This window comes from Camarhynchus parvulus, chromosome Z (genome assembly GCF_901933205.1).
Source record: "Camarhynchus parvulus chromosome Z, STF_HiC, whole genome shotgun sequence".
NCBI lineage: Eukaryota > Metazoa > Chordata > Aves > Passeriformes > Thraupidae > Camarhynchus > Camarhynchus parvulus.
In genome coordinates, this window is record NC_044601.1 from 62,729,813 (window position 1) to 62,757,473 (window position 27,661).

The window sequence follows — 27,661 nt, forward strand, 5'->3', positions numbered from 1 at the left end:
GGATGATGCTGTTTAAATAGTCAATGCTTATTTGAAGACAGTGATTTCGATTTCCATATTCAGGCACAAAATATGTTGGGTGCTACCATGATTCCAGCGTATTTGGAAGACAGAATAGCATAGAAGAGAAATGCAAACAAACAGGAGTAACTGAAAACCACCAGTGAATGGGTTAAAGTGCAGTTCTAACATGAAAACTTACAGTATAGAAAACAGCATCAGGGGCTTCTAAGGTTGTAGGATCTCAGTGGCCCCTGGTGAGATCCTGCCCAACTGAAAAGTGTCTGTTTCAAGGGACAGCTTTGCAAATGAATGTGTGACAAACCAAGGGGTCCTCCTGGCTGATGGGACTCAACACCATTGACTCTCTGCTCAGCAATTCGCACACAGGGAGGCAACAAAGGATCTTGCAGCTTCTGGCTTCAGGATTATTGCAAATTGTGTTACCATCTGAAAAGATACAGCACTGTCTTGGTTTGAAAAGACAGGTGTCTGCTAAGGAAGGCAGGAGCCTCTCCTGAACTGGAAACTATAAACCCCCTCCCTCTGAATTGTTATAAATTTGAAATTAAGGGGGGGCTCTCAGGCAAAGATATGGAAGCAGGAGTAACAGTTCTTTATTACAGAAGAAAATAAAAATAAAATAAACAATGCTGTAATACAAAACAACATTGACAGAGTCAGAATATCACCTGACACCCTGTGGGTCAGGGTGTTGGTAGCAGTCCAATTGGAATGGTGGCTGCAGCCCTCCTGGAGTAGCAGGTGTGGTTCTGTTGGAGCAGTGATCCTGTAGAAAGGTGTAGTCTTCCTCTGAAGGTCCAGTGGTGGTGTAGATGGGCTTGGTCTTCCTCTGAAGATCCAGTGGAAAAGGCAGCTGCTCCTCTGGGAATACAGCGGAAAGGCTGTTCTGGTGTCCCAAAATCTCAGATTATATCCAGGTAGGAATGCTTGGCTCCTCTCCCGTGGTGAAGCAGCTCACAATGGGATGCTGTAATTTTTATCAGTCATGCAGTGACACTCAATGGCCCATTAACAGCAGGTATCTCCTGGGAGTGAGGATTGGTTTGTGGAAGAGATAAAGAAAACTGCCCAATTAACAGAAGATAACTGCCACACCTCTCACAGATGGCAAATAGAATACACATATTGCCTTCCAATCTAGGACAGCTTGAAGGCCAAAAAGGGGTCCGGGCTGCAGAGCAAGTGGCTAGGCTAATGCAGAGACATGGAAGTCTCAAGTCCCATTGTACCATGAATCTCAGAGCAAAAGTTGGATGAAGCACAGGGAAGTGCAGAGTTTGATTCTATGTGGAGTGAAAGATACTTCTCAGTTCAGTGGGTTCCAGCCTGCTCCCACAGCGTGCAAGGTCAGCATAGTTTTCTTTCAAAGGACATGGAAGAAACATCTTCACACCCTCTACTTCAGCACTGGTCTGGTTAAAGTTACAGTGAATTATATTTGCTTTCATTTCACTGCTGCAGTTGTACAGGAACAAATGCTTCCCCTTGGAGCAGTAACATCAAAGTTTCTTCATGCCCTCTGAAAAGTACATGCTGCAAGTAGCAGAAGGGAATAAAACTGATGTATCAATTTTTTTTAAGAGCCTCCAGGAACTACATCCACATCACAGCTATATTTCATGCAAGTGCTGCAATGTGTTTTCCATGGGCACATCTATTCATGCACAAGGAACTTGGTCTGAACCACAGAGACTCTGCAGCAGAAAGCATCAAAGCTTATTGCAAATGTTGTCCAGGGTCAGATCTAGCGGGCTCACTTCCTTGAAGAATTCCCTGCTAGTGAGGATGTCTTGGCAGAGGTCATGCTTGTGTGACTCTTTTGGGAGCCTGGTGGCTGTGGAGGCTGTTTTTTCTTGAGCACTGGAGTTTTGTTCTTGCTTTTAAATACCTTATTGGGGTCTAGCTTGTTCACAAAGGAATCTGCTTCTTCAGACAGGAGTGCTGTGTTGATGGTTATAGGTTTATACATGTTAAACCATTGCTGAAAGGCAGAATGGTGGGGAAGGAACAGGTTAAATTCAAACTGCAGTTAGACAATTCCACCTTGCTCCCCGTCTTCCCCAAGACTTGATCTTAATCCTATGCCACTTATCAGTTTGCAGTTTACAGGACTTGGAAGAGTGCTTGTGATAAGGATACTACAGCCCCAGTCCTGGAACTGCATTCCAGATAGGGAAGAGGAGAACCAGACACAATCCTAACACCACCTTTCCTGCAGTGTAATTCTTATAAAGAGTATATCCTGATTTACACCACAGGAGGAAAAGCAAAAGGAGGGAATGAAATTAAATTACATTTATTTATATTCAGATAAGCAGAAAGGATAAAAAAACCTTTGGAATTTATATGTGCTTATAAGCTGAAAACCAACTAGTTGAATTTCTCAAAATGTAATCTTCCTCCCTCTCTTCACACATAAAATAATGAATTTTTTAAAATCCTTACACAAAGATTTTTGCATTTGTTTGCCTTATTGTTTCTGTTTCTGATTTTCTATTTTTCCATTAACAAAGTCAGAAATAAAACTATAGTAGTTAAGGTATTACAAATCACAGTGAAACCACCAGCAAAGTGTTGAGCAGGACATACAGAAGTTCAATACCAAAATATAGATAATAATCTATTAATGTACTGCTTAGTGGAAAACAGCTTTAATATACCCCCTTTGAAACTTTTAAAATTATAATGGTTAACAAACTAGGAGGATTTTAACCAACAGGGGCTGCAAATGATCAGGGAATATACAAATGGTTCCTCCTAAGGTTTGCAAATATACTGAACATAATAAAATATTTATAGCAGGAAAGTTACAGAAAGGCAGAGCACAGTGCCACAGCCTTGACTGATAAAGTCCAGTGCAGTGTAACAGGGAAGGCATCAGGAATGAGAAGAACCAAATTCTACAGCCTCTGTTAGATGGGAAGTCAGTAGTGATTTTAGTAATTCTGATGTGCACACAGGACCAGGGAATCTCATGCTGGTAAGATAGCTGTTGTGTCTGGGTGAAGCGCAGGACACTCAAGTCCCAACAGACCTTGCCAAGGTGCACAGACACTGTGATGGCTTATGAGCTATGTTCAGTAGGATCATCAGCTCCATCCCCTGATCTCTTACAGGAGGCAAGGATAGGGCTGAAGGCCCAGTCAAACACAGAAGAACAGCAGAAGCCTCTAATAGCAGGATTTTGGCATGGCAGAATAGCAATTTTAATAATAATGATAATAATAATAATAATAATAATAATAATAATAATAATAATAATAATAATAATAATAAGTGACTGGAATGCTCACAAGGGTTTATGTAGAGGTCTTCTGTAACTACCTCTAGGACTTGAAATTGCCATTTTTTGGTCATAATTTTTATCAAGGCCCAACTTCTGAGAGAAAAGCGGGGTTAACACTATAGTAGTGAATTCAAATTGCCATGAAACAAATTATTGTTAACATGTTATGGGAAAAAACTTGTGGTCCCTTCAGTGGCTCAGCAGGGAGGCCCCCCTGAGCTGACAGCTTGCCAAAAGGTGGTAAGATGTTTTTCCGGTCTATACCTATGCAGAATACTGACAAGCTGGACCCTGCAGTCCTACCTTGGCCTGGGGGCTGACCCCATAGCTGGTGAAGGCATACTGCCACTGTGGGAGACCCAGGTGGGTGATGAGCAGGCGGTAGTAGGCTGTGAAGGTTTTGGTGAGGAAATGCCAATACAGAGCTCTGTCCAGGAACCAGATCTCTGTGTCTGGGGAGACCACTAGAATAAAACAAGCACAAATGACACCGTTGCTTTGCAGTATTACGTTTAACCCCTGGCCATTGTCAGGTGGGAGACCCAACACACTCATCAGAAGGGCTGTTTCATGTACCTCCAGGCTTGTTCCAGCCCAGGTGCAGAATCCAGAACTTAGTCTCTGTTAAAGTTCATACGGTTGGTGGTTGCACATCTCTCTAATTTGCTGAGGTCACTCTGCAAGGCCTTTGAGGGAGACATCAACTCCTCCCAATTTAATATAATGGACAAACTTAGCACTCCTTCCAGTCCTGTGTCCAGGCTGTTCATGAAGACACTGAAGAGCACTGTGCCCAAGATGGAGCCCTGCAGAACCCCACCAGTGACCAGCTATCAGCTTGATGCGATGACTATTTACTATTTAGCCCTATTTACTGTAACCTTTTGTGTCCTACCCATCATCCAGTGTGGACCCAGTGCATGGGGTATTTGACTAGCTGTATGCTGGACCATGAATGCAATGCTGTTCCTTCACAACCTGGGAGTGACATGCTACATGCAACATTCTTGGACATCAGCAACTTTGTAGTATATGTTCAAAGTACAATTATGGCAAACATTTATCTGCCCCACAAAGTAAAAAGCAACTAACTCAATTGTCAGTGATCTGGATTACTGAATAGAGTCCAGAGTCTGGAAGTCACGGTAGTATGTGCTGCCAACAAAAACACATTTTGCAAAATCTTTCCACAGTGATCAAACATTTCTCTGGTGGTGACATCCTTTGTAGCATAAAAAGAAGGTTTTTTCTTGGGAGATTGAGACGCTGAACACCGTCATTTAAACAGACTGCCCCTGTGTTGACATTGACACCTGTAACCAATGCTCCCTTCCCTTGCCCAGATTATCAACTGCATGTGCTGAAATCACTAACATGGGGAGGCAAGATGACAAGAACTTCCTGCCATGGCAGTTGTAGTCACACACAATGAAAGGCACAAGATAATAACCCAGGATTTTTCTTAAGAACCTGTATATTGCAATTGCACAACCCTACACAGTAAACACACATACATCTAGTGACCTGTGCACTGTGTCAGATGACAACTATTTTACAAGTGCCTTAGGTGTTTCACTACTCTCTCACTGATAACAGCTATCTCTGTATCTGTCAGAACAAACAGCTCAGCTCCCGCTTCTCACCTTCCCATTAATCCTTCCTGCCACATTTTGGCCTAGTTAGCACCTCAAGACCCAGCATCTGTGCACAAGGTGGAAGACCCAGTCTAATTCTGTCTCAGCTTTTTTTACCAACTACACTTTATTTCTAAGCAGAGTTATACCCTTTCTCATCACAATGTAATGGCTTTGCTCCAAGACGTGCAAGTAACTGGATTAGTGGAGCTCTGTGTTTCAACTCAATTGTCTGTAGGTACATGTGAATACTTCCCTGTTTCTATGCATGCAGAAATCATAAGTTATAACTCAGACTCCAACACTAAAAGTGAAAATGTTAGATCTAGTTAAGATTTAGCTCCTGACTTCTGTGGAGACAGGACATCCCAGTAAAAGTTTCACTTACAAATTGCAAAGAAGATCAGAAATACAAGATAACTCTCCACATGTGACCTCCAGATACAATCCACAACAAGAGATAGGTAACTTTTCTTTTTTCAGTCTTACCTGGTTCAGCATGCTTATAAACAAGACAGACTTTCCCATTCCCATTGCATGGGTCTAATTCAAAGATAAGACTACGAGAATCAAAGTGTGGCTTCTCTGGTTTGTCTCCATTACCTGAAAGCAAGGAAAAAAATTTATGAAACATGTTTGGAAAACTGACTGTGACTCAGTTGCAAAGAGCCTATCTGTTTTATACATTAATAAATCAGCTGATGAAGAACTGAATCAAACTATTACATTCATACCTCATGGAAATTATTAAGTTCCCTATGTTTAAAAGAAAACCAAGCAAAAAAAAAACCTGAAAAAGTGAGAAAAATTTTCATCTCTGTTAGGAAAACAAACCACAGAGTCAAAATTAGATGGCTGGAAACAGATAAGCTGACTTCTATTTCCTCCCTGGCATTAAGCAAGTCAAGGTTTACAGATGTCACCCCTGAGGTTTGTCTAATCTTTTCTTAAAGTTCTCCAGTGTTAGAGAAGGCACAGGCACAATCTCTAAGTACTCAACCCAAATCCATCACTTATCACTTAGAAGTTTTCCTCATGGATCCTGAATCTTCCCTGCCACAACTGAAGCCCTTTATTTCTGCTGCATATATGATTACATTTTTTGTCCTGATTTATTATTTTCTAAGCAGGACAGGGAGAACAATTTATTCTTTTTCTCTTGGGACAAGACTTCAATGAAATTGCAGAGATATATATTTCTCCATACATTCCAGTGTGACATCAGCATCCTTCTCAACAATCACATCTGACTCTTATTCAACTTGAGAACCTCAACCATCATTGAGCATTTCTAGAAGATCAGGACTGCAGCCAAACTGGAATATCAAAACTACTTTCAGCCACATTTAGGAGTTAGAAGAGCTTACAGAGGTACAAATCAAATAGCACTCTTTTAAGAAATAGCACTCTTTTGAGAAATAACACTCTTTTAAGAAATTGGTGTGACACCTGGCTGTGCTCCTATCCTCTTGGTTTTTCCAGGTGGATGTCAGAGCTCTGACAAAATGAGGGGGCTTTCTTTTTCTTTTTTATTCTTTCCAAATAGCAGCATTCCCAGCATTTCTAGGCAGGGTAGCCTCATAGTTATATGTACACACCAGTTACTTTTCCAATTCCAGCTATCTTCACTACCAAAACAAAATCTGTTATCTTTTGTTCATTTAACACCTTAAGCACACAAAGATTTTGGAAGCTGAATCACTGTAGCAAGGCTCAAGTGAAAGTTTAAACAGGGAAAAGGCAAAACAGCTTGTTAAAAGAGGATGCAAATAACACTAATCCCCACAACATTCACAGCACACAGATGTACCTGCCAAGGCTGTAGGGAACTAGTCAGATACATAATAGATTCAGCCCAGGAGACAGAGAGTCATAGAATCACAGAATGGTTTGGGTTGGAAATGGACCTTGAAGATCATCTTGCTCCAAATGCCCTGACAGGGACAGGCACACCCTTCTCTAGACCAGGCTGCTAGACCAAGTAATCCCCATCCACCTGGAGTGACCTTTTCTGTTGCTGTATTGTAGAATAGAAGGGACATTAAAGACCATCTTGTTCCAATTCCCCTGCCATGGGGGATAACTGAGGTGCTAAGAGAATTGGATTTGTTCAGCCTGGAAAAGAGAAGGCTTCAGGGTGATCTAATTGTGGCCTTCCAGTACATGGAAGGGAGCCTACAAGAAAGATGGAGAGGGACTTTTTACAAGGATATGTAGTGACAGAATAAGGGGGAGTAGCTTCACACTGACAGAAGGCAGATTTACATTTGATACTGGAAAAAATTCTTTAGTGTGAGGGTGATGAAGTGCTGGCATAGGCCGCCCAGAGAAATTGTGGATGCCCCAACCCTGGAAGTGTTTAAAGCTATGCTGGACGGAGCCTGAGCAACCTGGTGGAAAAGTGTTTGCCCCACATATCTTGTGCTATATTCTAACATTAATAGAACAAAAGGGATGAGACAGAGCAGGTTTTCTAGCCTGTTAACTATGCCTTACCTTCCTCATCTGTGTCATCTTCCAGGTCAGCAAGAGTTGGAGCACTAGGCAGAGTGTACATAGAGGAACCACCAAGCCGGCACAGCTTTGAGATGCTGTTAATCACCATGGAGCCCAGGGGCATTGGGGTATCTGCAACAAAACCAAGCATTAATCACATCCAGTGTCAGGAAGGCATGGGAGGCATTTATCTTCCTCCAGACATCAAGCTCTGTGAGGTGAGGAATGGTTATACAAGAGCAAAAATGAGGCTTTTTCAAACACAGACTCCCACTTACATGTGATGCAACACCATCTCAGAACTATAAAGGTATGGGAATTACACTGCTGGCAAGGACTGTGCTGCAGCTGTTAACTCAGTCCTGTGAAAAACTAAAAATCCTGGCTACAGGATTTCAGCTACAGCCTCTTCCTCAAAGCTCTCTTCCCTGCTACTGCCTTTCCTATCAGAAACCAACCCACAAATTCACAGCTTACTGGGCAGCTTGTCCTCTTCCACTCCATGTATCTGTTTAGGGTACATGCTCTTGGTTCTCACTTCCATAGAGGATTTTATCAGTGCATAAACATGCGGGTGCTCTTGAAAGAATCCTACAGGACTTGTCATTTGTCTGTGTTTCTGAGGACACACTGTTAGCAGACATCAAGGCAGCAAGCACCCTGTTCAGCCATGTGCCAGTGTGATGGGTTTCAGAAGGCACTGCTGGATGCTTGCTCAAACAAGACAGTTGTACCAGCAGCCTTGGTCTCTGTGCACTTATGACCCCTGAAAACAAGACTCCACAGAGGTCATCAGTCCCCCTTGAAACATGATGGGAGTCATACAGGTGCTAAAGCACTGATATGAACTCTCTCTGAAATGCCATTTCACTTCCTGAGGAAGACCCTGCATTTGACACCCATCTCCAGAAGTAAGCAGTGTCCACAGCCCAACTGGAGAACCCTGCCTGAAGGCAATGAGAGCCAGGAAAAGAGCTGCAGAGTGAACAAACTACCTGATTTTTGCCGAACAAGGACGGAAATGAAGCTTGGACTGCAAATGAAGCTGGTGGAAAGCAGGATCAGGCTCCAACATGTACATACACATTTTAATGAGAAAGAAGCATTATCAGAGGGTGACTCTTCCTACTGATATACGATGGGATAATAACAGTTGTTGCTCTCTACATGAACTACAGAGGGAGTTAGGTATGAGGTTTAAATGACACACCTAAATCTGAGTGTCAACAGATGGCCAGTGTATTACAGAACAGAATTTATGTCATGAATAATTAGTTTCTTGTCAGAAAGAAAGAGTATACGCACCTCTTTTGTGGGATGCCAGAATATGTAAACAATAGATTTTGTCCTGAGAGATGTGTATTGATTGTGCAGAAAGTAAGTTTGAAATTAAAGAGGTTCTGCAGAAGAAGGACTGGCTGCAATGAATTGAGCTTGTCAGTGGAGGGGAACACAGGGACTCACCATCAGTCTTCACACTCCAGGTCATCTGGAAGCCATCGGTCATCAGATAGAAGTTCTTTAAATCCTCAGGTAATACACAGGAGTTTTTCTGCAAATAACAATCAAAGTGTAATGGGAAAATGCAGAACATGTGTCAAACCTTAAGAACAACTGAAAATTGGTACAGAAATATTTGCCACCAAGTTTCTTGCTTCACTCCAAGGTGACTCAAATCAGTTCAAATATCTCATTCTAAAGCCTTGAGGAAAAAACTGCGTATTTCTTGGGACGCTGCTAGTCTTAACAAAGGTAGCTTGGGAAAATTTCACAATGAGCAGTTAGTCATCATAAAATTATTACAGCATTGTTCCCAAACTGAGACATCGTGTTACCTTTTGAGATTAGCAGCCACTCCAAACTCATATAAATCAGAACAATTAGCTTTTTCATATATATAGCTTAAAAGAGTAGGGTTTTGCTTTAAGTGAAATCAGACTAAACTTACCCATTCCACTAAAGCATGTACAATATTAGCACAATGACTCTCTTCTTCTGAGGGATTTCAGCTCCAAGTAAGTGTAAGAAGCCTAGACTCAGAAGCTGCACATACTCAAGTAGATCGGACATTTCACTTAACAAAAAGCATGTGTGCAGACACATGCAAAGCCAGACTCACAAATCTGCTGGTCTGGCTTCACCCCTCCAAACTTCAGTGAATGGTTGTGGCTCCTAAGCCTGCTTCCTTTTGAGCCACCAGTGAAAGAAGCAACCCCAGTGAACTCGAGTTTCTAGGAACCAGAAAACTTCTCCTATACCTGTGTTGGTTGAGGGAGGAGTCGTTCTTTACTTAGACTCTTCAGCTGAACTGCAAATACAAGGATGGAAGGATAAAAGCTTAATCCTCAGAACAAAAAGAAGCCCAAAGAACTATAGGCATTTGTAGATTCTCCTCTGGGGGACAGGACTGGCTGCAGACCAGCGACCCTCTGCTCTTGCGTAAGTGTCAAGTACATAAAATTAAACAGAATAGAAGCCTGCCAGTTTTAAAAACACAAACAACAAGCATGACTAAAAGAGTTACTTGTTGGTCTGTTTGTAACTTTTAGAGAAAAAACCAGGTTGACTCCAATGAGTTCTAATTTAAAATAGTCACATTCAGGGCTCCCAAAGTATCAGACCTCAAAACTCAGGAGAGTGTCCCGTGATGGAGGTTCCACAATCTGTGTATGCTGACTTGCCCAAGGCCTGCACCACTCTCCTTATGGAAAAGTTTCATTAAATAAAGATAGAATATTCTAGTAAACAGTAGCAAAGGAAAAGGAAGATGCACATGCAGTTCAAATAGCTCTGCTTCACTTGGGGCATGAATTTTTTAACATTTCAAGAGAAGAGAGATGTATCTATCCATCAAGAGCAACCTGCCAGCTGTGAATCCAGCTGCAATGCTGGCCTCGAGTCACCAGCTGCTGGATGACCAAGGGAAGGCGCTGGTCTCATCCTGTTCACACATCCTCCCTCCCCTAGGACCAGAACAGCCTTTCTGCCTGTTAAAGCCTTATTCACAGACACTTTTTTTTCAGTTGGTATAGTCTCTGTCTCCTAAACTGGGGTGTACATGATATGTAGGAGCACCTAATCTGCCCGCAACCTTGTGCTTGTTAATTTACTTTTAAAGCACATCCATTAATGTTGATTGACTGCTCCTGAAGAGTCCCAGACACTAATGGCTTTGCAGCTTGCAACAGGGCAGGTCACTTTACTTGCCTCATCAAGCAGCCTGGTCACTAGCTCAGAGCCTTCTTAATCCAGATAGAGAAAATCTTGAGGGTCCATAGGTCTTAAAGCAGATAACCTGACACTGCAGAGGCTGTTTTTAGAAGAATTTACCATCCTACGACAAGAGCCTGCTGATGGCTGAGGACCTGGTGGTAAGTTTAAGGTGATTAATAAACCACATGGACATATCTGAAGTTCTTCAAATGCCTTTAACAAACACACCTTCTTCTGTGGTTCTCCTCAGTCCTAAATATTTATAATTTCATGCTGTGCTTTCATCACTTCTAGTTTCAAGCTGTACCTGTAAGCACAGTGACTATGGCTAAAACTATGAAGAAAGAAACTATGACAGACCTGCTACAAAGCCTCAGCAGAGTACAAAAGTTAACATAACACTTCGACTACATTTCAAATCCCCAGTTCAAACTAATTCATTGCAGCAGTAAAAACACATATGTGAATGGGTCTCCTGGCTTCAGTGGGTGTTCTTCTCCAAGCAGGAGAACCAGATCCACTAGGATGACAAAATCTAAGGTTTAAAAACTTCCACTGTAGTATCCACATAAATCCTGCTACAACTCAGGCACAGCCCAATTAAGCAAATATAGCTAAGACAAGAGAAAAATCACATCTGAATAGGTTTTATGCTCTGAATCCTCCTTTGAAAAAGATCAACATGTGAATGTTTCTCCAGATGGCTGCTGTCTGAATTTATTTCAGGATTCTCTAAACCCTACTGGTGCAAAATATACGGGTAGAAAATGCAGTACCAGAGCAGGTCTGGGGTCTACAGAAAAAGGCCTGTAAATAGAAAACTTCATTAGCACCCATTTCTCTCATCTGATGGAAAGGATTGATTGATCTGTCATATTGTGCTTAGTCACGTGACCACATGACATCAGAACAGTAATCTTCTGACAGAAGTCAGAGAAACAAGATACTATATACTACCAGTGGTTTATCAAACTCAGTGATCTTCTTGCTTAACTGCTAGTTGTCAGGGTTTTGTTCTCCAGCCCCACAAAATACACTCTAAATAACATGTCAGACTTGGCTTAACCACAGCCCTGGCAAGCAGCTGTTTTCATTCCAGTTATCTGGTTACACTCATCAGCTCATAAAACAAAAATCCCAAGTGCTTAATATGGTGTGAGAGGTCTATTCCTTTTCTTTGTTTTTTGTAATATCTCAAAATAGTCTCCCAAGAAAGCACAGTCCATTGAGTACAGAGAAAAATAAGAAAATCTAGTTTTTGTGGCCAGGACCTGATTAGAAGTGGATCCAAAGCTAAGAACCCTGACATATGGCAATTCACTTGAAACACTGTTGAAAGAATGTCTCTCAAGCAAATATACTAAAGAAACAGAAAGCAATCAAAACATATAGCTCTAGAGAGACTTCTCTAAAACATGAATGAGTTTTACCCAGCTTCTGGGGAGAGAAGGAAGGTATTCATGTCACTTCTCAGGGCTTCCAAGAATTAGTCCATATCACTAGCAACCCTTTTCTCTCCCGCATGTCCTGCAGTTTTATGGCTGGTTTGTCCTAGCTATCATTGAATGTTGATGTTAATTTATGTAACATATTGAAATGTTCTTGCACGTTTAATAAACCTGACCTGGGGAGCTCCCAGGACATCACCTTGATTTTCTGGGGCTGCAGTAGACTTGATCTCCTGCTGCAGAGAACAGGACTTCAAAGTTCTCTTGAGGATATTGTTGTGCAGCCAGTTTTTCAACACGTTATAAAGCTAAACAAGAGGGGGAACACGGGGTAAGAAACACTACTTACCTCCCAAAAGTCCTCCAGCCTGTTCCCCATCATGCAGCTTGAAGAAACATAGCTTTCCTCATGCACTGGCCCTGCTGGATCCACTTCCCATCTCTCCCACAGTCACAGCCACAAGGCAAGCTCAACGTGGGTAGATCCTGTGCTCACGGGGATCAGAGATGGGAGGCTTGGCTAATATTAAGGGTGGACAAGAAGGATGCCAAGAAGGACTGTTGAAGGTGCACATTCTGAGTGCATACTTCAAAAAGAGACTCAAAAAGAAATGCTGTAGAAGCAAGGAGGATGACATTCCAGACATGTGCTGGAAACACTATGCAGCAGAGAGGGAGCAGCTCAGGAGGTTCCTGGATTGTGTGTAAAGGTTTGAATGAGGAACCAGGAAACTACAGGCCTGTCAGCCTGACCTCAGTGCTGGGGAAGCCATGGAGATGTTCTTGAGTGCCCATCCCATGGCACCTACAGGAGGTCCAGGGGATCAGGCCCAGCCAGCATGGGTTTGTGAAAGGCATTACTGCCTGACCCAATGTCCTTCTATAACACAGTGACCCTCTTAGTGGATGAGGGAAAGTCTGGGGATGATGGCTTCCTGGACTTCAGAGAAGTCTTTGACACTGTATCCCATAGAATTCTCCTGGAGATACCAGCTGCTTGTGGGTTAGACGCTCTGTTCTCTGAGTTAAAACTGGCTGCTGGCCTGGCCCAGAGAGTGCTGGTGAATGAAATCACTTGCAGCAGGCAGCTGGTCACTAGCGGTGTCCCCCAGGGCTCTGTACTGGGGGCTCTGCACTGTGCTGTTTTTTATCTTTATTGATGATCTGAGTGAGGGAATCAAGAGCTCCTTTAGTCACTTGGAGACAAAGCCAGGCTGGGTGTGAGTGCTGATCTGCTGGAGGGCAGGGGGGCTCTGCAGAGGGATCTGCACAGGCTGGATCCATGGGCCAGGGCCAATTGTGTGAGGTTCAACCAGGCCAAGTGCTGGGTCCTGTCCCTGGGTCACAGCAACCCCTGCAGCTCCAGGCTGGGACAGCGTGGCTGGAAAGCTGCTGAGTGGGAAAGGGCATGGGGGTGCTGGTTTCCAGTGGCTGGACACAAGCTGGGGGTGCCCAGGGGGCCAAGGAGGCCAAAGGCACCGGGCCTGTGTCAGCCATGGAGGGGCCTGCAGGAGCAGGGCAGGGCCCATCCCCCTGTGCTGGGGGCACGGCTGAGGCACTCCTGGAATCTGTGCTCAGCTTCGTTTGCTCACAGCAAGAAGGACACCAGGGGGGCTGGAGTGTGTCCAGAGAAGGAAACAGAGCTGGGGAAGGGTCTGGAGCACAGGTCTGAGAGGAGGGGCTGAGGCAGCTGGAGGTATTCAGACTGGAGAAGAGGAGGCTGAGGGAGATCTTTTCACTTTCTAACGCCTGAAAGGTACTGAAAGTCCCTGAAAGCCAGGTGTGGGTCAGGTTTTTCTCCCAAGTAACAAATGAGAAGAAAAAGAGAAAATGGTCTCAGGTACCTGTGTCCCTCTAACAAAAATGCAGTTTTCTATTTTTTGAAAACCAAAACAAGGATGTGAGTGACTCATTCTTCTTCCAGCTGACACAAGAAAGAAAATGTGATTCAGACACTGCACCAGAGTGCCTCCTAGCAGTATTTCAGTGTAACACCTATTTCTAAAAATTGCATGTGGAGGGGAGTAGAACCATTGCCAGCCTAATTTTAGGAGTGGGAAAGATTTCTTAGGATGAAATGGTTATTAGCACTGGTTTTCTGGTGACCAGGTAACTGTCTCTACTCCCTCTTGTACTTCTTGTCTCTCTTGGGGAAAAGGTAACAACTTAGTAGGTTTAAATATGAGGAAACATTGAAAAATCTGGTTTTATTAAAATATAATGAACTGCTTACAATTTTAGGAGAAGGGATGCTTTACCCATGTAAATACACTTGGCAATCATACACCTTAAGCATTTTTGTGTGTGTGTTGATTTCCAATAAATTCTTCAGGAGCGATTTCCAGCTTGATTTCCTGACATGTAACACTTAGCAGCTCTTTCCACTGGGAAACATTTCTTCTTCTCTCCTACAGCCTTACTGCACTAACTCCTGTCATGAAGCTCAGCTTCCCCTGCAAAGCTTCATGGCAGCTAAGGGACATTCAACAAGCTTAAAATTTTAAAGATTATTTTAATCTCAGCAAGGTGAGATTTTAAAACACAGCAGCATCCAGTTACGTAGTAGCACAAACATGGCACAGCACAATTTAAGAAATCATGGCTGATGGAAACAAAAAAGCATAGACCCAGCATGAATAAAACAATATGTTAATTAATAATTTTTGAAGGTTGATTTTCTTTTAAGAACTTCTGAACACCTGGATTTTTTTCTCAGTAAAACAATTGCAAAACTGAAATAGGACTGGAAAAATTTATTCCATTAAATAATCTAAAGAACAAAGCTTTTATTTGGTGAGTCTGTGGAATGCCCTGCAACATGAGTCTTAATAGGGAAGTTGTTGGGGGAAAAATAATGTAGTTTTGGGAACAGTTTCACCAGTTTTTCCTACATCACAGAAAAATAGTTTCAAATAGTTTGAAAATAGTTTCATAACGAAATATGAAACTATTTTCATAGTTTTAACTTCATAGGGAAGTTAAAAATATACTCTGATGAAATCGTGTTAAAAATCTCAGCCATGGAGAAATGATTATGTGTATAAGTATTGCCACCTAGTGGCCATAAATCCGATAAAAACAAATGTATTCAAATTCAAGAAAGGTAAGTTTCAGGAAAAATTAGGTACAAGTTCATCCTGGAATGGCTTTGTGAATTGTTGAGTGCATTCCACTTAATCATCATAGCAGGACATTTTGTCCTGTAACTGTGTAGACTGGGTTAGAGTCACACTTCATCCCCATAGCTCAAGGGAAAAACAAAGGAAAAAAATCCAGTTACCTTTTAATTTGAGAAGGGAGCTTTAATTTTTTTTAATTAAAAAAATTGTCAAAGAAAAGGGAACCAAAACCAAAGAAACAGACAGCCAAGTCCTCCACTATTAGAAGTCCAACACAACTGTACTCATCTAACTTTCAACATTTACATCCACAATTGACTTAGTCCATTGCTGGGTAGTGGGGGGAGGGTGGGAACTGAAATTTGTTTTGGCTTCTCCTGAATGAAGTGCTTCGTCTACAGCACTTGTCTGGCTTTACAAGAATAGCTCAGTTGTGAAATAAACCCATTTTAGTTTAGAGGAGAAGCAGCGCCTGAAAATGAGAGGAATAAGCACCATGTCCAGGAGAAGCAGTCCTCTCCACTCAACAGAAGAATGAGCAAATATTACTCTGTGTTCCCAGACCTGAGCGGGCTTACAGTCATGGTGCCTCAAACTTTCCAGCTCAGGTAACCCAATACCTGAACAACAGCTACAGGAAACCAGGGATCGGTTTACACAAACCTGAAAAACAGGACATTTCTCCCTGACCACAATTGCTGACTTCTGGACAAGTTCCAGTAAGTAACACACAGGTTTACACCACATACATTCTGACCTGGAATATATATATATATATATTATTTTTTTTTTTAATATATGTTCTTGATAAATGTCACTAATTGGAATAAGGCATTGCCAAAACTAGTGTAAGACTTTTCCTCACTGTTTAGGAAAAGCAGTAAATGGCACGGTGTCAAAGGGGAAGGTATTTTATGCAGTGGTAACAAGAGCAGTCTCTGGGAGCAGCTGCTTTAGGCCACAACCAGGGTTAGAGCTGAGGGAGGATGATTCACTCACCTCCATTCTCTGCCATGTCCCTTTCCAAGGGCCACAGTGCTTCTGCTGTCCCATCCCTAAACATGCAACACCTACCAAGCAGTTATTCAACCACGGCCATGGGATTTATGAAGAAATGTGTATTCCAAAAAGGAAATGAAAATGCCCTGAGTCACACAATAGTTTACAGGAGCTCTCTGATCACACAGATTGATGAAGTAAGGTCAGATAATGCAGAGTGAAGGTAGCACGTGTCCTTCACAGTCTCCTACAACAGGCAACGGGACATGTCCTAGCCAAGAGATTGGGTTGGGTAGCCAAAGAAGGGGTGAAAAAAAGGGATATGAGAAACTGAAGCGAATGGCTTAGACTTAAAATAGAAAAAGATAAGTGGAACAAACTGGGTAGCTTAGTGTTATCTGCCAACTTGAGGCCTTACCTTTAATGGCCATGGATAATAAAGCACTGCTTCATTTTATTTGAAGGGAGTTGGAAAATGTTTTCGGACCTGAGTCAGAAAACTGTTTGCTCCCCATTGAGTCACCACTGCCTACTACAGTTATGTGGTTTTTTTTAGAGCTGTCATGCTGAATGTACCCACACTGATGATGTTTCTCTAACAAACCAGGTGCATGTGACAGCCTAAAACAGTGATACTTGATTAAGAAAAACCCAACAACACCTGCTTAGGCTGCACTGTACATCAAACTTGGTAACAAGCTGTCTCATAAACACAAGGTTGCCATTACACTTGACATTCTCCATGGGCTGTTGCACATTCAAACTGACCTCACTGCAGTTTTATCAGGAAAACACTCACTTGTTCCCAGGAGACGATTGTGTGGCGTTCAGCTGGCTCCTTTTCCACAAAAGTCACTTCAGCAACTCCTGGGGAAGTCTCTGAAAGGAAAAGAGAAGCATGTTTGCAGCTGGCATGGGTGACAGCAACACTGTGAGACAGACAATTTTGCAAACTAATCTGAGTGACAGCCAGGGAAAAGGCATTAATGATTGCAAGCATTGTGCTGGTGACTGAGCAGTCCCTTTCTTTCGTCTGTAACTGTACTTTGCATGTCTTGGCATGAGGATGTCTAGTGCTGAACAAAATGTTATCCTTTGATTTTTTAATACATATATATGCACACATCATGATATGTCTACACATACACTAATTCAGTGGGTGGCATTCCTGCCCAGGGTGGGAGGGGTTAGAACAAGATGATCTTTAAGGTCCCTTCCAACTCAAACCATGCTATGATTCTATGATGTAAGCACACCCCATTTATCTTTAAGGTGTGATCTTTTGCAGAGGTTTTCATAGAAAAATGGAAAAAAAAATCAGTGATTGGTTTTGAAGCAAACTTCTACAGGGGAATGAATCTTTATTTGCAAGCATGACCTACGGTTTCTGTTGAGTAGGATATCCTCACCTGGGCACAAGATGTAGTGTAGTGCTGCTGTGGACTGCTAACAACCCTATTCCACAAGGGCAGGCACATTTCAGCTCTGGATTCAGTGGGTTTGGACAGACAAAGAACCTGGTCATGCTGAAGGGATCTGCATGAGCAAACATCAGTTCTCTGGAACCTCAGCTGGACGCATGAAAATTTGTTAAAAGCACTGAACTACTATCAATCTATAAAAATCTTATGAATATTTTATGGGAAAGAATGCTATATAAATGTAAGATACTAAGCCACATGGTGCTTTCAGGTGTGTGATGGCAGAATAGACTCCTTTACAATTACTATTTTATAATGTTTTATGTCACCCACAGCCAACTGAAATAATTCCCACTGAGATAATTCTCTTTGGATCAAATCCAGAAAGACTACTAAATTGTTGTGGGAACTGCAAGCCCAGCAGACAGGGCCATGGAATAGAAGTGATAACTATGCAAGGCTTTCAAGACTGGCTCTGCTGTGAAAGTATTGGCCCCTAAAGCAGTCACACACATTACAATTGCTTTCTGGTAAAACATACACAGTGCACCAGACAGGAAAAGCAGGCACTAGAGAGCTTTGGTTTATTTTTCGTCTTCAATGCCAGGCTTTTAATTCTATCAATAGCATTGTTCTTGTCTGTTCTGTTGGTGGAACAGCGGCACTCAGTTTCAGGAAGCCTAAACTTCACTTCAGTTGGAAATATTGATTGTTACATTGTCAGATAATTGAAAAGAAAAAACAAGGCATCAGATAAATAAACTCCAAGTTAAAGACATTAAAAAATTTTCATAGTTGGTCACACAGGTAAATTTGTCTGGCCAAAGGGGACCCCCAACACACAGAAGACTCTGATGTTTCACAAAGTTTCACTTCTGGTAGGTGGGTCCAAGGCTGGGGGATCTGTCTCTTGCTCAAATATAAGCTGTCTGAACAAGAGAGTGGAATCAATTATCTAACTAGTCTTTTCCATCTAAGCTATGCAAACCTTATGACAAGTTGAGGAGATTATAATAATGGAGTAATTGTTATTTCTGTGATCAAAGAAAACAGCAGGGATGTTTAATTCATCATGCACAACATCTTGGCTGGGATGACAGAAGATTAAATATCGTATCAGTCAAAGAAGACGTCTATGAACGAGAGAATGCAACTTCTAAAGAGGTCTGAACCAAATCCAACATCAAAAGAAAGAGAAATTCCATCTTAAAAGCCCAAATATTATATTAAAAATATACTGTGGGTAAACTGAAGACCATGTTTAACAAATGCATGTAGGTATGGACAGGAGCGCCACTGAATATTTGGGTAAAGTTTGCAATGAGTTGCTTTTCCTTCCAGATGGAAGAAATTAAGAAGCCACTTTAGTGTCACCTAGATACATGAAAAAGCCTAACTTCTTCAGACTACACCCTATAAATTAATCTGAATCAAGATCATAGTAAACTCTGCCCTATTTTTAGGACATTTCATCTGGAAGTTCCCAAACCCACTTTGCAGTATTAATCAGAAACAGTCTATGTAATGGTGTGACACAAAGCTGAAACAGGAAATCTCAGGATTTTCAGTCTTTACAGTACTGCTAATACTGCCTGTAAGCTGGCTAAACTCAGCCTAATTTCAAAATGTTTTAATAGTTACATTCTTATCTAATACACAGCGCTAACAGTGAGGTATGGTTCCATCTTGGGCATTCCAGAAGAGGTAACACCTTCCATTCTGACTTAGTTATGAATAATAAATCTTTCTGGAATTTTCTATTACTCACAGAACTTCAGCAAAATGAGTACTGGCAATGGGAAAGACCTCTTCCTTTTTTCCCGTCAAGGTATAGCCTCCACAATGCTTGTGAGAAATACCCCTTCTTGTAGGGACTTCCACAGAGACTAAAGTTAAAAAAAAAAAAAACCCAAACCAACAAAACAATGCCTGACTGTATTTTAAGTTAGGCAGAAAATATCAAGTGACTTCATGAGACTTTCCGAAAGATTTAAAGTAAGATAGTTTCTAGTAGTAATAAATAGAGAGTGAGGCGTCACTCTGAATGAGATACCCTTTGTTATTTGAAAGAAACAAGCACTGAACAGACTGGTTATGTTTCCCAATTAGCTAAGCAATTCTAATTAATTTGGTGGCACAGTTGAAATGCCTTGGACTACTTCACTGCAAAAAATGGGCCAAATTCCCACAAGGTATGGAGAGACAGAGAAAAGAAGTGGAGTAAACCATCACTGTGATGGACATTGCTGTATTGCACAATACAAGTTGTCAGCAATGCAGAGAGAAAAAGAAATAAACACAAACCAGGAAACACCTTCCATGTGAAAGGGATGTTGCAGGACTTTCAGAGCCATACATGCATTGCCATGTCCCGCTGGTGTAGACAACACACCTACCCAAAACAGTTTATATGGCAATACAACATGCAGACACAGCTCACATCTCACATCTCTCACACACCTCAGGGTGGTGAAAATGTGGGCAGGGCTAGTCATTTTTTAAAAAGAGCTACTTCAAAGAAGCTTTTGCCATGATAATGATCATCAGTTTCACTCACAGAGTGAGTGAAAACTCACAGAGCAGAGATAACGTTATCGTGACCTCACAACTAACAAAACAAACAAACAGGAAAAAAATCCACTCACCACCCCCCTCAAGAAGTCTAATAATAAGTCAGTATGACAACACTGATCGGAGATTGAGGGTAAAATCCTGTCCTCACTGAAGCTCAGGGAAAGAATTTAACCCTGATCTTTTAATCTCATCTGTCTGAGCAGCTATCCAAACCCATGCGCAACTATAGATACACTGAGGTTATCAGGTGAAACTCAATGCCTCTTTGGTGTGAGATGATAACAGAGCTCACTTTTGGCTCTAAGATTCCCAGGAAGAAATTCCAAGACTGCAATTTGTAAACTTGTACACATAGCTTGGGATAGATGTATGGCTTTTCAGCCTTACAGTCTGAGACAGTTCTGTGCTCTGTGCTGCTGATGTATGAAAGGTCTAATGCTGAAATCCTTTGCACACACAAATACTTCTACAAATCCTTGTGATTCTACTGATATGAGTAAAGTTTTGTCTGAGAATACTTCCTTTGGATGCCTTGCAGTTCTGCTGAACTTCAGAGGGAGCTGAGGGGATGCAAGAAGGCTCAGTATCTGAGCAAAACCTGGAAATGACAATCAGGGCATTTTGTGGAACAAGTCTCAATGTGAGTTGCAGAATGAGCTGCAGGGCAATTATTTATATGGATCTGATCCCGAGCAGATTGACAAATCGGCCTTCTACCAGAACACTGATGAACCATGCCAGACTCCCCTTCACGAGGCACACTCCCTGCTGACTCCACATTAACACAGAGGATCAAATTTAGGCACAATTTACACAGGAAGGTTGTATGGAGACCTCATAGGAATATTGCAATATCTGGAGGGGGCCTACAGGGAAGATGGAGAGGGACTGTTCACTATGAACTGTAAGTGAGAGCACAAGGAGCAATGGATACAAATTGAAAGAGGGGAAATTTGGGTTGGGTATTAGGAAAATTTCCACTTTGATGGTGGTGAGACACTGGCAGGTTTGCCCAGAGAAGCTGGGGATGTCCATCCCTGGCAGTGTTCAAGGCCACGCTGGATAAGGCCTTAAGCAACCTGGCCATGGCATCAGGGCTGGGACTGGATGATCTTTGCAGTCTCTTCCCACCTTTTAACATTCAATGATTCCATGATTTTTCATAAAACACTACCTTCTCCTTCTCTGGTGTTTATGAAACTCTTAAAGTCGGGAGATTCGGGATTCCTGCCGTTGCTTCCAGAAACAAGGATGTGTCTGTGTGCGTGCATAGGCTGCTCAGCTGCGCGATTCACAGGAGGGGCTGTCACAAACGGGTGGCTCCCCCCGCCCCCGGTCTGCCCCCGGCCTGCCCCCGCCCCGTGGGCTGTAGCTCAACGCCACTCACCCAATATCCTTGTGACGCCCAAGGTGAGCTTGTCCAGGTAGGGCTTGATGCCGGTGGGGAGTTTTTCCTCCATCCTCCGCGGGACCCTCCTGTCTCTACCCAGCCTGACAGAGAACAATGCCTTTCTGGCCTTCCTACTGCCCCGTAGCCGCAGGGTACGCTGGGAATAATAGTTCTTCCGGGCAATGCCCTGGTCGGCCCATGGCGGCCGCCGGCGCTCAGAGGACTACGATTCCCGGCATGCCTCTCAAAACACTGTGTGCCTCAGGGGCAGACAACCAATGGGCGGCGAGAGTCGGGGGTGCGGCGGGGGTATGCGGGGAGTGGCGGCTGTTTCAAGATGGCGGCGGCGGCCGCCGGTGTCGGTGGAGGTGCTCGTCGGGGCCGGAGCTGTATCCTTGCCTGGGGGTCGGTGTGAGGGGACAGCGGCGGGAGGGGCCGCCAGGGGCGTGCAGGGTGGCCTGTCGAGGGGTTTGGCGTGGAACCGATGCGGCGCTGTGGGTCGGGTGGGGTTCTGTGGCCGTGGCAGAGGCTATGTGAGGGCTCCGCTGGTGAGTGTGGAGGGGGCTTAGCCTGCGGATAGGGAGTGGGTATGTGCCGGTTTGTAGGGGTTACGCGGGATTTCATAGCAAAAGTGACGTGGGAAGAGAAGGGAGGGTCGTAAGTCCTTTTCAGTGTGACCAGCTGTGAAATCTCGGGGCAAGTAAATATATAGGAAATGGGGAAATTGCGTTCAGCTTGTGGGAACTTGTCAGAGAACCAGTAGAGAGAATGAAGTTGAACGGCCCGGAGAAAAGGAGGCTCAGGAGTGACCCTGTCGCACTCTATCACTGCCTGACAGGAGGTTGGTTGTGGCCGGTTGGAGGTCGGGCACTTTTCCCAGGTGACAAGTGACAGAACAAGAGGGCACAGTCTTAAGCTGCTCCAGGAAAGGTTTAGGTTGGACCTTAGAAAGCATTTGTTCGCACAGAGGATGATTGGGCATTAGAATGGACTGCCCAGGGAGGTGGAGGAGTCATCATCCCTGGAGGTGTTTGAGGAAGGACTGGACCTGGCACTCAGTGGTTGACACGGGGGTGTCCAGTCACAGGTTGGGCTCGATGATCTCAGAGGTCTTTTCCACTCTCATTGATTCTGTGATTCTTTGAAACTGAGGCTAGAAGCTGAGCAGGGAAGAGATGTGTCTTTTGTGACTGGCACCTAAACTTGACTACAAGCAGAACATTTTGGGTGAGCCTGTGTGGGACTTGGAGGGCTCTGTCAGTGAGGGATGAGTCTGAGGTTGGGGTGGTTTCATCTGCAGAGGACCTGCAGGCTCCTGTTGTGGGAGGCTACGTGGGGCTGGACACGTAGATGGTGTGGGTGGTGGCTGTGGTATTGGGAGCTCAGCCGGTACAAGCCTGGTTGTGGAGAGATGTGCTTGTGTGGCTCAGGGAACCAAGAGCTGCCACTGCTGTTTGGGCTTGTGTGGCTGAGTTGGAGGCTCAGCGACTTGAAGTCAGGGGTAGAACTGACAGCCTGGCCTGGGAAATTTAGAAGCTGACAGTTTAGTTCCAGTTATGAGGGGTTTGAAGCACTGCTGTTAGTCAGACTGAGAGTGGGATGTCAGCATCAACTGGAAGAGATTGGAAAGAAGAGTATGTGTCTGTGCTCTTTTATTTATGTTTGACTGCACACTCCCTGGGACAATGTGAAAGTGAAATGGGCCAACCATCCCATGGCCTGTTTAGGGAGCATGTTGTTTCGATTTTCCATCTGTGTAAAGTAAAAAAGATTGTCTGTAACTTTTTCTGTGATGTGAATGGGATGAAGGTGTGTGGCACATGTTGGATTTATTGCCCCTGTCATTACTCTGCTCAGTTGTGGAAGTGTTGATGCAATTGACAGTCTATTTTTATCAGTCAACAGGTTGTTTCCTATAACTAGATATGGTTTATAGAGCCCAGCAGTGGCCTCATGCATCATGATATTCTAAGGAATGAAGTTTTTTCTGACAACCATTTCCATTCTATGTGTTTTGGTGAATAAGCAGTGTTTCCTCTGACCTTGGAAAAGTTTAAATCCTTAGAAAAGCATGTGGCACAATTTAAAAATAATGGTAGTGTATGCTTTCAAAAAAAGAGGAGCAATTTGGTAGATTGGTTTAATACATTTAGAAAACAAGTTCTCTCCATCCTTGTTGAATCGACTCAGCACAGGAAGGCAGGTTGTACAGGTGAGCTGTACCAGGTGTTGAGCTTCTCCAGTCTCTCTCTCTGCTGTTCATTGAACTTCAGCTGTGGTGGTACGTGGCTTTTAATACTACACCTGCCTTACTGGCAGTCTTGGGAGGCACGTGGCAGTGGGTTAAATGTTAGAAGGTTGATGTGGTGCTGTCCCCAGTCTGTTACTCTGAGGCAAGGACGTTGCTTATGAATCAGCCTCTGAGTCATTGTGATTTTGAGTCCAGCTGATTGAGGTAGCCTGCTCTAACTCTGAGTAGTTCTAACACACTGGGCTGCAAAGCTTCACCAGGAGGGTTGTCCTGGTAGCTGCGGGGAGTAATAGTGACAACATTGACTAGTCTTTGCATCCTGCTACTAGGAATTTATCCACAGCTGGCAGTACCAGAGGCACACTCTAGAAGCAGGATGTTGTTTAGGCAGATCGTTTTATTTCCTATAGCCATGTGTTGACACACAGATTAACCGTATGTCAGTTGAGTAGGAACTGCCTGTGCTGAAGTTTGTTGTTTCCTGAAGCACTGTGAGCTGAACATACACTTCTCAGTACCCTGCAGCTTGCTGTTGTGGCTGTGCTGACACAGCTGTTTGGGCTGGGCTGCGATCCAGACTTGGACTTTTGATCCATCTTGGTGCATTTTGAAAAGAGGGTACGCACAGTGCCTTCCTCGTGGAGTTTGTTCAGCTTCCTCTCCCTGTGCTATGCCCCCACAGTGTGTTCTGGCAGCTGGAGGTGGCAGGCTGCAGCTCACATGTGAGAGCAGAAATGCTCTCAGTGTTTGTAGAGAGAGCTGGCTTTGACTGCAGTACTCACTGAATGTGTTTTTAAACTGGTGTGAGGCTGATGAGTGATAATTGTTTACGAGTGATAGAGTGCATCAACAAGATCATAAGTGAGCCTGTGATCAGGCCCTTCCAGTGTGACAAGTACCAGATGTGTGATGGACAGTGGGTGTTCACTGAAGTTGCTGTCCACAGGGGGAAACTCCTAGACTTTTCCTAATTTCCTCCACTTTGTGGTAATTTACTAAATTAAGTTTTTGAGATGGTGCTCTCAGAATCAAATTTTAGTTAAGGCAAGAGTTTGTACAGGGTCACTGAAATATTTCCACAGTTATACTTTATTGTATGAATGCAGCTGCAAAACCTTAAATGCATTTATCTCTTAACAGTAGAGAAATTAGATAGTTGAGTAATTAGTAGAAATTTGATAGTAGTAGAAATTTGACAATTGAGATAATTGGCCAACCGTAGAAGGCTGAGGAAAGTAAAGGGGTATAAACAGAAGTTAATGGAGGAGGATTTTGTGCCCTGTGTTTTTGTTTTCCACTTCAGTATTGCCCTGGTTTCAGCTGGAATAGAGTTAATTCTTTTCCTTGTGCTTGGTATGCTGTGTTTTGTATTTAGCATGAGGATAATTCTGATAACACGCTGATGTTTTGGATGTTGCTCAGCAGTGCTTACCCAAAAACATGGACTCGGGTGACCCGTGCTCTGCCAGAGAGCAGATGCAGAAGGAGCTGGGAGGGATCAGGTCCAGGAGCTGGCCAAAGGGAGATTCCATAACAGAACATCATGTCCAGTACATAAACTGGGGAGTGCTGGCTGGGAGCTGCCAGTTCCTGGCTGGGGAAAGGTTTGGGCATTGTTCAGTGAGCAGCTATACTGTGTATCACTTGTTTCTTTCAGGTTTTAATTCTCTCTCCCTCTTCCCTTTTGTTGCAGTTATTATTATCATCCTATTTTATTTTGTTTCAGTTATTAAGCTTTTCTTATCTCTACCCCTGAGGTTTACTGTTTCTCTCTGGTTTTCCTCCCCACTTGGGGCAGGGAGGTGGACAGGGAGTGACTGTGTGGTACTGAGTTGCTGGCTGGGATTAAGTCACAAGTATGTTAGTTATTCATGTGGGAATAACAATCCTTACGTTCAGCTAAATGAAACTGCTCCTTGAAAGAAGACAGTATGGTTTACACCCTTCCCTTACTTATATTGAGTCCTATTTTTAGGCTTTCAGGAGGCAGAGATTCAAGTTCAGCGACTGCTAACAGTAAGAATGACTGCTAATAGCACAAATAATATGGTGCCATGTTGTTTCTGGTTTTAAAGTGTTTTCTGTGGTCAAGTAATTCAATAGTTAAACCTCTGGGATATTTGAAAGTTCTTGAAACTTAAAGAAAATCAGTCCTCAAGCTTTTATGATTACTCATCATGTGATGATCAGATGAGAATGACCAGTTTGAAACCTTTTGTGTTTGTCCTCATTTATGTTGCTTAGAATGTATTGCCCAAATAGATTTCATTGCAATATCAAAATACACTGTTTCAGAATTTGCTTTCCCTACACATCAAGATGTTCCATATAAACTGTTTAAATTTAAATAAATATTATTAGTTCATTATCTTAGTAATTGCTCTTGTAACTGGGACTGGTCCCTGGGATGTTTTGCAAAGGTGACCTCTGAGATTATCTTTACAGGCTGAAAGTTAATGCACAGTGAAGAAGGAGTAAGGCCTTTTGTTTTAGCAATTTTTGTGGTGATTTTTTCTTAACCAAGTTTTCCTTGCTTTTCTTGCTCCCAGAATGTTGACTGTTTTCTTATCAACAGCTATGTAAAATTAAGAGGCCAAATACTTATTTTTATATCCTGTTTAAAGAGCTAAGCTTGCACTCTTTCTATTTCCTTTAACAAAGCCACATGCAGCTTCTGATGAAGAAGATCCACTGGTACCTGTTTCAGGTATGACCTTCTAATAGACATAAACAAAGTTTTTTACCCGTGGATGTTAAAATTTGCAGTGCTTTTTCAGGTGTGTGGTTTGTGTACGTAAGTGTGTGTAAGGTAGAGAGTCATCATAAGTTGTAATGGGACATACATGATTATAGCAGAGGATTTATGCTCTGCTGCTTAGATAAGCATACTGTATAAGATGAATAGTTCCAGGGGAGTTGTTTCTGTTGCAGGTACAGTGTGGCTTTATCCAATTTATTAGGCAAGCTGAATTTTTAATGTGGTCTCCAAGGAATGTTGAAGCATTAGAGGTGTTAGGTCTTTTGTAAATTTTGAAGATATCAATTGAAATGAAGATTCATTGTGTACAGATAAAGCAATTTTTTTTTTTTTTAGTTCTTTTGACCTTGATTTACTGAGTGCATACTTGTGTACATCGCTGTGGAAAAGATGAATGCTCTTAGTTCCCCTTCAGAATTCTCTTAATTGTTTTCAAACACAGCTCTTAAAGTGACACAAGGTCCTGGAAACGTATCTGGGGATGGTTAACTCTAGACTGAAACTGTGTGTGTGTGTCATCCAGCAGTTATAAGTTTTGAAGACTTGTGCTCTTTAGGTTTGGGGTACCCTTCAAAACTACTGGGGAAACATCTCTGTCGAACTATGAAACACATGCAGAGATTTTTAAGCCAGGTGATGTTGGATTGTTTTTCTCTGGGCCTTGCAAAGAAAGCAGTGATCCTAAATGATGGAAATTGATTCACTGTGGGAAGTTTTCTACCACTTCTTTGGAGGAGAATTTCAGGATCATTGTTTTTGCTTGTGTATGAGCATGGAGATATTAGAGTTTATAATTTAGTTCTTTCACTTGAATTCTGGCACACTTCTGAAATTAATTACCCAAATAATTGTAATTGATCTGCTAGTATGAAGTTAATATTTTTTGTTCAAAACTTTTTGCACTTCTGAATAGTCAAAAATTAACCCTTGAGGCAGTACCAAGTAGCTATGGGCTTTAATCTGGTCCTGGGAGGTTTTAGTGTTAGTGTCAGTGTTGGCACTATGTAATTGCAGCATCAGAATTTTCAGTGCTTTCATGTTCTTACCA

General features: G+C 42.8%; 2 protein-coding genes across 2 annotated transcripts in view; one reads left to right on the forward strand and one right to left on the reverse strand.

Moving 5' to 3' along the window:
• Nucleotides 1-772: 772 nt before the first annotated feature.
• Nucleotides 773-21,722, reverse strand: TPGS2 (tubulin polyglutamylase complex subunit 2). Its single transcript, XM_030968525.1, has 7 exons — nucleotides 21,602-21,722; nucleotides 17,019-17,098; nucleotides 8,905-8,992; nucleotides 7,441-7,572; nucleotides 5,434-5,547; nucleotides 3,614-3,774; nucleotides 773-2,005 (listed from the first exon to the last, which is right to left on the reverse strand). Exons 1-7 carry the CDS (start codon nucleotides 21,672-21,674, stop codon nucleotides 1,778-1,780), a joined length of 876 nt encoding a protein of 291 aa, XP_030824385.1. The 5' UTR covers nucleotides 21,675-21,722; the 3' UTR covers nucleotides 773-1,777.
• Nucleotides 21,723-21,941: 219 nt separating this feature from the next.
• KIAA1328 (KIAA1328 ortholog) overlaps nucleotides 21,942-27,661 on the forward strand; it is a 172,689-nt gene continuing 166,969 nt past the window's right edge. The window contains exons 1-2 of the mRNA XM_030968195.1: nucleotides 21,942-21,993; nucleotides 26,527-26,562. Of these exons, the coding sequence (XP_030824055.1) occupies nucleotides 21,942-21,993; nucleotides 26,527-26,562 (88 nt within the window). The remainder of the gene's footprint in view (nucleotides 21,994-26,526; nucleotides 26,563-27,661) is intronic.

Excerpts from the sequence above, each read along its gene's own strand:
- TPGS2 (XM_030968525.1), bottom strand. The coding sequence starts at position 21,674 with ATGGAGGAAAAACTCCCCACCGGCATCAAGCCCTACCTGGACAAGCTC. Across the intron at positions 7,573-8,904 it reads CTGGAGTGTGAAGACTGATG|ATACCCCAATGCCCCTGGGC; the intron begins GTGAGTCCCTGT and ends GTTTTGTTGCAG. Across the intron at positions 2,006-3,613 it reads GGGTCAGCCCCCAGGCCAAG|CAATGGTTTAACATGTATAA; the intron begins GTAGGACTGCAG and ends TCTGCCTTTCAG.